The 11,873-nt window shown below is 43.6% G+C and overlaps 1 protein-coding gene across 8 annotated transcripts in view; it reads left to right on the top strand.

The window, feature by feature from the left end:
* The window catches only part of LOC143294735 (phospholipid phosphatase 1-like), a 58,962-nt gene extending 50,252 nt beyond the window's left edge, over positions 1-8,710 (top strand). For all 8 annotated transcript variants that reach the window (XM_076606186.1, XM_076606185.1, XM_076606184.1 and 5 more), the window contains 4 exons: positions 331-587; positions 2,156-2,273; positions 3,127-3,303; positions 5,039-8,710. In XM_076606186.1, coding sequence (XP_076462301.1) covers positions 331-587; positions 2,156-2,273; positions 3,127-3,303; positions 5,039-5,338 — 852 coding nt within the window. In that variant the 3' untranslated portion in view covers positions 5,339-8,710. The remainder of the gene's footprint in view (positions 1-330; positions 588-2,155; positions 2,274-3,126; positions 3,304-5,038) is intronic.
* The last annotated feature ends 3,163 nt before the right edge of the window (positions 8,711-11,873 follow it).

An 11,873-nucleotide genomic window follows, 5' to 3' on the forward strand; every position in this document is an offset into this window, starting at 1 on the left:
AGGAACACACACACACACACACACACACACACACACACACACACACACAAACGTCTTCTGCACCTCTCGTCCCCATCCCTCATTCCTCCTTGTCATCAACTTGTTTTCATCGCTTTTTTCTTTTCTCTTGTTCTTCTCATCGAAGTGTGTTGGGGCGGGGGTGGGGGTAGCGGCAGTGGGGGGATGAAGTGTGCGTGCATGTACCACACTTGAGGTGCCAAAACGAAGAAGTGTCTTTGGTCGTAACCTTTACGGAATAGAGTCAAGTGTCCGCCCCTCTGTTCCGCGTGTCTCACTCGGGCTGTATGTCCCTTGTTGCCTCTCCACCAGATGCTCATCATGGAGCTGGGCAGCTGCCTGCAGTCGATGGTGCGGAACGAGCAGCACGTGACGCTGCAGCGGAGGGGGGCGTGTATCGGGCGGGTGGTGTGTTGCCGCGTCGGGGCGGCCTACGCCGTGTACTTCTTCGGCTACCTGGTGGTGACCGTCTTCGTCACCGTGATCAAGTTGAGCACGGGGGAGCTCAGGCCCCACTTCCTGGCCGTCTGCAAGCCGGACGTGGACCTGGCCACCTGCAACGGCACCCAGTGAGTGGCGGTCTGGCGTGTGTGTGTGTGTGTGCGTCTGTGTGTGTGTGTGTGTGCGCGCCTGTGTGTGTGTGTGTGTGTGTGAATGCCAATGATTGTTGAGGGAGGTTGACGGGGGTAAAACGAGAAAAAAAAGAAAAAGAAAAAAAAGCTGAAGCGAAAACATTGCAGACTCAATAGGGAAACCAACTGCAGAGACCAAGGCTTTGACACACAGCAGACAGACCTGGAGGAATCTTGGGAACAGTTCTTCTGTGCAGCGCCTCAATGACTTTTCAGTTACACAGTTTAGGGAGGAGAAGAAGAAGAATGCATATGAATGTATCTGCTGTATTGTTGAGTTAGTGAGTGATAATCTCTATTTTTTTGTGAAGCGAATGCTTATGAATTTATCTACCGAATTGTTGCATTCATGATCGATAGTGTACATTTTCGTTATGTGAACGCATATAACTTAGTTGTGTTCTTGCGTTAGAAATTTCAAACAGACTAGTTCGAAGTTAATAAAAAATCTGATAAGACTATGATGGCTTGGGTGTGGATCGAGTGGGGTGCTGGAGGAGAGGGTGTTTGGGAAGAGTTGGGTGTGGATCGAGTGGGGTGCTGGAGGAGAGGGTGTTTGGGAAGAGTTGGGTGTGGATCGAGTAAACATCTGATAAGACTATGATGGCTTGGGTGTGGATCGAGTGGGGTGCTGGAGGAGAGGGTGTTTGGGAAGAGTTGGGTGTGGATCGAGTGGGGTGCTGGAGGAGAGGGTGTTTGGGAAGAGTTGGGTGTGGATCGAGTGGGGTGCTGGAGGAGAGGGTGTTTGGGATGAGTTGGGTGTGGATCGAGTGGGGTGCTGGAGGAGAGGGTGTTTGGGATGAGTTGGGTGTGGATCGAGTGGGGTGCTGGAGGAGAGGGTGTTTGGGATGAGTTGGGGACGTGGAAGTGGAGGAGACGGGCGTGGAGAGAGAGAGAGAGAGAGAGAGAGAGAGAGAGAACGAAACGAAACGAATTAAAAATTGTATTTATACAGGATAATGAAATAAGCAAATACACGTTTTTTCCCACCTGGCCGTGAGGTATAAAAAGAAAAATGAAGAAAAAAGAAATAGAGGTGTGTGGGGCCAGGGGTACATCAGAATGCACGCATGAACATATAGCTATTAACAAGAGACATATCAACAACAAAAAATACACACACACACACACACACACACACACACACACACACACACACACACTCACTGTCACTAAACAACACACAATGAGAACTCCCAATCTCCGCTCTCCCTCCCTCCACCCTCCACGCCCGCAATGAGACCCCGAGATTTCAACATTCAGGCGTAAATATAATAATGTAGGAAACTGAAATTCATGTTTTAGATCGATGACTTAGAGAGAGAGAGAGAGCGTTGGAAGTGTTGATTGTTAGGTGAGTGTATGTACCTGTATCAGTTCTTCTGAAATAACAGCCAGTGAGTGTGAGGTTTGTGCGTGTACGGGAGAAATAGACGGATAGCGTGCCCGGTCAGTGGAGCAGAGAGGAAAAGAAAAAGTAAAACGCACACCCTCCTGACTTTCAGGTACATCGTGGACTACAAATGCACCAACACAGAGCAGGAAAAAATGGTTCTCGACTCTCGACAGTCATTCCCGTCGGGTCATGCAGCCTATGGCATCTTCACTGCAGTTTTTATGATCGTAAGTTGTTGTTTTATCTGTTCTTTCCACATGCCAGTTGGAAGGTATATGTACAGATTAGACCGATCTACTTTTATGGGGACATTTGATGGTTTGTTTTTCAGTACCTTTTTGTTGGCCTGTTTGCAAGATGGTAGGCAGCGTGAAGCAGCAAGGTGGGCCTGAGGGTCTTCACCCACGTTTTTTGGTACTTAAATTTGGTACAGAGCAAACGTTGCTGCACTTGTTTCTTGTTGAATTCGTTTGTCACATTTCATGTAAAAACAACAAAATTTGGAGTTGTGGTCTGTCTGTCTTTGATGATGATGATGATACAAATGATGCAAGTACTGCTGTTGCTACTATAACCACCGCCACCATCACCACTGCTACTACTGCTTCTATTAATACTGCTGTTGCTACGACTACAACTACTGTTACTTCCACCACCTCCGCCACCACCACCACCATTACTACTATTACTACTACTGCTGCTACTGCTACTACTACTGCTGCTGCTACTTCAGTCACCTCAACTACCACCAGTACCATTACTACTAGTGCTGTTGCTGCTGCTACTACTACTACTACTACTACTACTACTTCTGCTGCTGCTACTTCAGCTGCCATCACCACCACCACTACTGCTATCACTATGACTACTGCTACAAAATAGTACTGGCGATGATAATGATTTTTTAATTTTATTTTCATTATTGGTTTTTTGTTGTTGTTTTTTTTAGCTGTACACAGAGTGGATGGTGACGGGGCATTACAACAACAGCTACTACTATTACGATGACTAAGACGACGACGACTAAATAAAGATATTGGTAATGATGATGATTTCCCCAAACTGTTGTTTTCTGCATAGCTGTACACTGAGTGGCGGATGACGGGGCGTCAGCTGCTGCTGCTGAAGCTGTCGTTTTACGCCGTGCTGACGCTGTTCGGGCTGTGGGTGGCCGCCACGCGCGTCATTGACAACATGCACCACATGAGGGACGTGGTGGCTGGGGGTGTGCTGGGACTGGTGGTGGGGCTGGGCATCGTGAGTTGGTTTGCTTTTCTCCTCTTGCTTTTGATCATCTTTAATTGTTCAGCAATACACATGATTACAATGCAATCAGTGACAAAAGAGCATCAACAAGCTTAAAGCTTATACTGTGCTTACAACGTTGCAGTTCAATTTTAACATGACAGCTGATGAACCATGTTTTGTCTTCTTCTTCCTCTTTCTTTGGCTTGTTTTGTTTTGTTCGTTGGTTTATTTCCTGCGTCCCCTTTCTTATGTACGTCATTTTTTGCTTTGTTTTTCCTCTTTGACCACTGTCAGTTGTTTTGAGCGGGTGTTGTTTTTTCTTCTTTCCACCCCGCTGTTTTCTGTTTTCTGTCATTTTGTGTGTGTGTGTGTGTGTGTGTGTGTGTGTGTGTGTGTTTCGTTTTTCGTCTTATTTTGTGTTGTGGTTTTGTGCTATTACGAATGATTTACTCCTGTGTCCAAGATGTCTTCCCAGCTATAGTAGATTGATGCTAGCAGTGTACCCAGCTGTTCGTATTACAGGTATAAATAAGGTTATGTATACCATAGTCTTTACGGCCGGCCATCCGGACAGTGAATTCACATCCACTGTGTTTAGGGCTTGGCATAGGAAGGCAGTTAATTCATATCCACTGTGTTTAGGGCTCGGCATAGGAAGGCAGTGAATTCATACCCACTGTGTTTAGGGCTCGGCATAGGAAGGCAGTGAATTCATACCCACTGTGTTTAGGGCTCGGCATAGGAAGGCAGTGAATTCATATCCACTGTGTTTAGGGCTTGGCATAGGAAGGCAGTGAATTCATATCCACCGTGTTTAGGGCTCGGCATAGGAAGGCAGTGAATTCATACCCACTGTGTTTAGGGCTTGGCATAGGAAGGCAGTGAATTCATACCCACTGTGTTTAGGGCTTGGCATAGGAAGGCAGTGAATTCATACCCACTGTGTTTAGGGCTTGGGATAGGAAGGCAGTGAATTCATACCCACTGTGTTTAGGGCTTGGCATAGGAAGGCAGTGAATTCATACCCACTGTGTTTAGGGCTCGGCATAGGAAGGCAGTGAATTCATACCCACTGTGTTTAGGGCTTGGCATAGGAAGGCAGTGAATTCATACCCACTGTGTTTAGGGCTCGGCATAGGAAGGCAGTGAATTCATACCCACTGTGTTTAGGGCTTGGCATAGGAAGGCAGTGAATTCATACCCACTGTGTTTAGGGCTTGGCATAGGAAGGCAGTGAATTCATACCCACTGTGTTTAGGGCTTGGCATAGGAAGGCAGTGAATTCATACCCACTGTGTTTAGGGCTTGGCATAGGAAGGCAGTGAATTCATACCCACTGTGTTTAGGGCTTGGCATAGGAAGGCAGTGAATTCATACCCACTGTGTTTAGGGCTCCGCATAAGAAGGCGGGGCCCAGTCCTCTCCTTCCGCCATAGTAGCTGTCAGCAACCATTCACAGCTGCAGTGGGTGGAGTGAGAGGGAATCGGAGTCAGTAAAGTGTCTTCAGTTCCCAAGGATGCAGCACTATGCCGAAACAAGGCCTCGAACCACGATCACTAATGGATAATCGATCAGATCTCTCTCTCTCTCTCTCTCTCTGCACACACACACACACACACACACATCTGTGTGTGTGTTTAAGTTAAGGAATGGGTACTGGAAATATTGTGAAAACGACTCCGTAGATTTCTGTTGAAATATCAGCGTGAAATAACAACGAAGACGTTTATGTTTTCGGTGCAGTTTTTCGGCGCGGCATCCAGGTACTGCTTCAATCGCTGGTGCTGCGGGCCGGACAGCAGCGCCGCGGAAAGGGGATGTAGCGACAGCGACAACTCCGCAAACGTCAACAACAACAGAAGCGACGAGGATGACGACATGGAGAATGGCAACCTGGATAACTTGGAAGCGGAGGCCCCCACCACTCCGACCCCGCTGCTGAACAACGGCGTGTTGATGTCCTCCAACACAGGCCTCCGGATCGGGCCGCTGCGGTTAGAGGGAGACAAACACAAGTTTCCCAGAAGGGCGACGCTGCAGTAGGCTGTGAGAGAGTTACCTCCCATGATGCACCTTATCATTTTAATCATTATTATTATTGATACTATTTATTAATCATTATTTTGTTTTATCCCTCTGCTGAACAACGGCGTGTTGATGTCCTCCAACACAGGCCTGAGGATCGGGCCGTTGCGGTCAGAGGGAGAGAAACACAAGTTTCCCAGAAGGGCGACGCTGCAGTAGGCTGTGAGGGAAGTTGTATCCCACCGTGCAGAACTTTTGTGTTCGCCATATCTTTATATTTATTGTTATAATCATTATTATTATCACCATAAATATCATTATTATTTTTATCATTTGTTTATTTATTTTTTCATTATTTAGTCTTTTTTATCTGCTATGATCCAAATGTTTTGTTTTTTAACATTCAATTTTAGTTGTATCACCATGTATAAATTCTTCCTTTCATTTGGTGTTGTAGCTCGTTTGTCCCATTCTATGTACCAAAGATAAGTCGCACACTATCATCCAAACTAAGCTAAAAAAACAAAACAAAGCAAAAATCGGAACGCAATATTCTCAGGCTCTCAATGGTTGATGCTTTTAGACTGGTGTTGTCACTTAAGGACTGTCACTGTGTGTGAATAAAATGAAGTGGATTGGTTCGGATTCATATTTTATGCGGCTGTATAGCAGACATCACAATGTACAGTGTTTTATGATTTGGTGGTTGTTGTTTACCTGTGTACTGTAACTATTATTAATGTTTATCGCTTAAGGGAGACAGAAAGAGAGAGAGAGAGAGAGAGTGTGTGTGTGTGTGTGTGTGTTTCAATGGAAATGTGTTTTATGACTTCTTACAACAATCTTTATATCAACCTACATTATACAGTCTATACATACATTAAATTTCAAGTCAGGCGAACGACTGGCTTCTCCTATCGGACATGTGGTGGTATTGTACGAGTATGTAGTGATTTGAAGGTGAATTCGTGCTGTCCACGTTTGTACCAGATTTGTGCGTGTATGTGCTTGTGTGGGGGTGTGTATGTATGAAAAATTGTTCCCATGTCTTGAGGTCATGCTTCAATCGGCGCATCAGATCCTGTTAATACTCGTTTTTATGGTTTGATCCATTTCATTTATTTATGAATATGTTAATTTATCGCTGTCACCTCTTGTCGCCTGTTTCTTTGCATACTTGTTTTTGACAGATTGACTAGATTTAGCAACATTTCACAGAGGTATATACATGTCTTGGGATGCGCACATTTTTGTCAAGATCAGATCAGTGTGTTTGTGTGTGTGTGTGTGAGTTTGTGTGTGTGTGTGTGTGTGTGTGTGAGAGAGAGAGAGTTTGTGTGTGTGCACATATATGAACTGACGGATTCCAACAGAGGAATCAGAAACGACTGCAACACACACGAGATCTGTCCTCTGGCTGACGGCTGGCTGGTCACGCCAATCTGGCAAACTTTGACAGAACCATATAACTGCCACGTTAGACACCTTTATTGCATTTGTGTGTGTGTGTGTGTGTGTGTGTGTTTTATTTATTTATTTTTTTTTAGAGCCAGTGAAGTATGATTGGTCGTTGGCAGTGGTTGGTGGTTGTTTATGACGTTTTATGCATTTAACTGTGCTGTGAAGGCGGCGATTAAAAAGCAAAACGTGGTTGATTCCTCTTTTGTGAAGTTGGATCGGTCAGCAACAGGCGTATCTTGGCTTTAGGCACACCATGAAATCAATTCCGAGAGTTAGCCGGCCATTCTAGTTTGATATATCAGTTAAAACAGTGTCCCAAGAAAAACTTACATCTGGTTTATTAAAAAAAAATTAGCCGGCCATTCTAGTTTGATATATCAGTTAAAACAGTGTCCCAAGAAAAACTTACATCTGGTTTATTAAAAAAAAATTAGCCGGCCATTCTAGTTTGATATATCAGTTAAAACAGTGTCCCAAGAAAAACTTACATCTGGTTTATTAAAAAAAAAATTGACAATCAGTTCTTAGGATCTTAGTTTTATATCTGTTATATTCTTTAGACGCACAGTTTATCTTTGATGAACATAATGTTTGGCTTTCTGTTGACCTTTGATTTAAAGAGAAAAGAAAGAATTTCCAGCTTGTATACATGAAGTTATTTTTGTGCATACCCATAGTACTTCTACTGTAGATTATATCTATATGTTGGCAATGTTCTTTGTTATTGCTTTTATTGAAGATGCTTGAATTGATATTGCTGATAAAAAAGATGTACCGTCAACTTTTTCTTTGGTTTAAAATTCACCTCTAATTTGAGAAAATGTCTTATTAAGTATATTCCTTTTCCAGGCAATTTAAAGTTTTGATTTTCTAAAATTAATTAACTAATGTTATGATAGTAGTAAACGTGCTCATGAAGGAATTCAGTTGCATTTCTGTGTTTAATGAAGCTTCACAGTTCTTAAGAAGAGTGGGTCCAAAACAAAATGTAACAAGTAAAAATCTAAATCAAACGAAGATGCAAAATCAGTCATGCAAATCAGACCGGTACTTGGTTGTGAAATCAGATTCAGAACCAAAACTGTAAGCACGAAACAATATAAATGTTTGAACTGACTGCTGCAGCATTTTTTTATGAATGTATTGATGATAGATACTGGGTGATGAAGTATAGCTCTGTTGGAGGTCTTAGAAATATTATCATCGAGAACAGTCTTTTGGGAGGGATCATAAAATTGTTGGAAGAGTCATACTATTATCCTTCACATCTTATCAAACTACACACGCACGGACACACACACACACACAGATATATATATATATATATATATATATATATATATATATATAAACGGCGTGTTTATGTGTATGACAGAAAAAGAGAGGGAGATAGAAACTTCACGAGAGAGAGAGAGAGAGCATCAAATGACATCAGAAATTACGATAGAGTATATCTATTGCACACTCTTACAGAAATAAACATTTGTACTGCCAGATTTTATTTGAGTGTCAGTGTGTCGAAACTCCTCTCCTGAAATTACTTCAGTTAGTGTTGTGTGTGTGTGTGCAGCGAGCAAATTGTGTGTGTGCGCGCGCGCGTGCCAGCACATAAGATTGATCCTTCACCATTTACATTAATTTTATTGTATGCTTTCTCACCAAATATACGAAAGACACTTGCACTGGTTGTGTTTGTATGTATTTTATTTATCATGTTGAATATCTGAACAAAAGTTGAAAACGTGTTTGCTGATCTGAAACAAGTTGACAACTGTCACGCAGAATCCACCCCGAGTTGGGTTTTAGGTATTGTGGCTGTGTCTTCTGTTGTTAGTTGTTGTTTTTTAATGTACAGGTGCAATTGAATTAAAGCATAGTGCTTTATATGATGTACAGTTCTGTTGATATGAATAAACGAAATATAGCTGATATCATGGCATATGATGTGTCAATGTGTTACTGTTAGCTTGAGAGAGGGAGACACACACACACACACACACACACACACACACACACACACACAAAGAAAAAAAAAAGAGTTTTTGGCCAAACGGTATTTATGTAACAATGTGTACGCGCATGAGGTTTTGCATGCAACAACAGACAGACCATTATGAAGAACAAAGTAGAAAAAGAAAGGGGGTAGAATCTACTTCCACGAGCAGATAAACAAATGAGAAAATTACGTTTCCTAAAATCAAGAACTAATCGCACATGTTCATGCATAAAATGTGTAGAAAATCCACCAAATGAAGAACGATCAATAGAAACACTGTTAGAATCGCTTTGTTTTGCCCCCTTCTTAGTTCAGCCTGCAAATCACATCAACAATATAAACAAATATTTGAAGAAATCACAGCGATACAATATTTGTCTTTCTCATCAAGCGTGCTATACATTACAAAGTAGCTGTTTATGTATGTGCGTATGTTTTTGTACAAAACAAATTTATTGAGAAATGCAATGTTAAACAGGAAATTTGGGAAATGAAAATTGTCGAAAAACTGTGTCCTATTACACATGTCCGTGCAAGTATAGGGAACGCCCACTCCATGAAAAACAACCAATGGAAGCACTGTCAGATTTGCTTGGCTTTTCTCCGTTCATTCAACCTGCAAATCACAAGTCAACAATAAACAAATAAAGATTGAAATAAGATAACAACAGCAACACTCTATTTATGTTTCTCACCAAGCATTCTTTCTGTTTTAACACAATGCAAAGAAGTGAAGAAAAAGACAAGCTATTGAACGTGTTTCAGTTCTGTTCGAAAAGAGAAGCTGCACACTGAACGCTGAGCCGGTGTTACTCAGTACAGCCTTCAGAGACTTGTCATATTGCATCATTATTTTCCCTTGGGAGTGTGAAACCGGTGGTAGAACTGGTTAGAAAATAATTATGTGACAGTAATTTCTTTTTCTATTCTGTATTGGCTTTTTTTCTTTCTTTTTTTTTAAATCTTTTAACTGCTCCACCTTTTCTACGCCCCTCTCCCTACCGGGAACCACTCCCACTATCCCCTCCCCCGCCCCCCAACCACCACAAAAAGCGTTTTATCTTAACAGGATTTGATCAGTGTGTGTTTTCTCAAGAACCTTGTTTACGCACCCATGAACTGATTGTTTACTTTGGGCATGGTCTGTCGTTTTCTGTGAGCGTTTCTTGAATGGAAAGGTGAAGAGAGGGTTAAACGCGTGCGCGTTTTCTACCCCCGCTCCCCCCTCCCCCCCCCCCTTTTTTTCCAAGTTTTTTGTTCTGCCCCCCGCCCCCCCCCCTCCTCCCACCCTCTCCCGTCTTTCCCTTGCCCCCTCAACTCTTTTCCATTCTGTCTCTCGCCCTGTGTGTGTTTGTGTTCGTGTCAGTGCACGATCGCATGAGCGTGTGTGTGTGTAGAACGCTGAACACTGGAGAATGGCCACGTCACTACTCACTGGGAGTTATCAGATGGAGGCTGTACGCTGGGCTTGCGGGTTCAATAAGTTTGTGACTAAGATTGTACGCCAGGCTTATGTGTTCAATGGAAGTCAGTGACTAAGAATGCGTACAGGTCACGCATGTTGACTGGAGGCAAGTGACAAAGATTGCACGCGAAATTTGCATGTTTTGATGCAAATTAAAAAATATAAAATTGCATCAAAACCTGCCGCCGTGGCGATGTGGTTAACGTTGCCGACCGACGGCTGGGAGGACGCGAGTTCGATTCCCAGAGGAGTGGGTTTTTCGGCCCGCGGCCGGCTCTTACCCTGAGTTGAGTGTGCTGTGGGCTTAAATGGCATGACTTGGACTGCGCAGTCGAGTGTCATCCACTTCATGGATGCGTCTTTGGGTGTGTTGCTCAAATTTCCTGACCACCACTCCAAGTGTCTGTATCTCGGGCTTGGTTAACGCCGGAATATCGTCATGAAAGGAAGAGTAGAGTAAGTACATCCTTGTCACACAGTCCCAAACCTACAATGGACCTCCATAGCAACATCGTTATATCGTCATACTATCCTCCTTCATCATAAATAGATAAAATAGAAAATGTATTTTGTATTTGTATTTCTTTTTATCACAGCAGATTTGTATGTGTGAAATTCGGGCTGCTCTCCCCAGGGAGAGCGCGTCGCTACACTACAGCGCCACCCATTTTTTTGTATTTTTTCCTGCGTGCAGTTTTATTGGTTTTTCTTATCGAAGTGGATTTTTCTACAGAATTTTGCCAGGAACATCCCTTTTGCTGCCGTGGGTTCTTTTACGTGCGCTAAGCGCATGTGCACACGGGACCTCGGTTTATCGTCTCATCCGAATGACTAGTGTCCAGACCACCACTCAAGGTCTAGTGGAGGGGGAGAAAGTATCGGCGACTGAGCAGTGATTCGAACCTAATTCCTGGCCGTTCATGTCCTGCTTTCATGGTGACCCCTTCACTTCCGTGATTGGGGTGAGTCCTGTCAAGGTCTTCAGTGCTGGCAGATTCATGGGGGGTTGTTAGAGGGATGTGGTGGCGGTCTCCATCCATTCTAGGGGAGACACTCACACAGCCTGAGACTGAACCATTATTGTGGTCAGTAGGGGGCTTTGTAGGTTGTGTCCCTAGTACGTTTAATCAGAACAGACACTACCAAACACCGCTGAAGCGACTTCCAAGCAGCAATGCGTGGTGTGTGGCTTCCTGGGACCTAACATCGATGGTTCCCTGTGGACTGCGGCAGACGTGGGTGTGGCCGTGTACACAGGGGGGAGGAGGAAGGGGGGGGGCGGGGTGGAGTGGGGGGGGGGGGGGCTCGGTTGATGGGACAACACACACACACACACACAAGCATCAAGGTTTACATCTTTGGAGGTTAGTGACAAAGACTGCACACCATGCTGACATACTGAAAGGACGCTAGTGAATAAGATTGTACGTACGTTGCATGAACGTTAGTTACAAACATTACACAAAGTGTTTACATATATGAAGTTAGTGACTGAGATTGTACACACAATGTTTGGATGTTCAACGGAAGTTAGTGACTAACATGACACACAAAGCTTGCAAAATGGAAGTTTGGACAGTGTGTTTTACTTCTGTGTTGGAAGCAGGCTGAGCGACAAGACGTCTCCATTT

The sequence above is a fragment of the Babylonia areolata genome, chromosome 20 (genome assembly GCF_041734735.1).
Source record: "Babylonia areolata isolate BAREFJ2019XMU chromosome 20, ASM4173473v1, whole genome shotgun sequence".
NCBI lineage: Eukaryota > Metazoa > Mollusca > Gastropoda > Neogastropoda > Buccinidae > Babylonia > Babylonia areolata.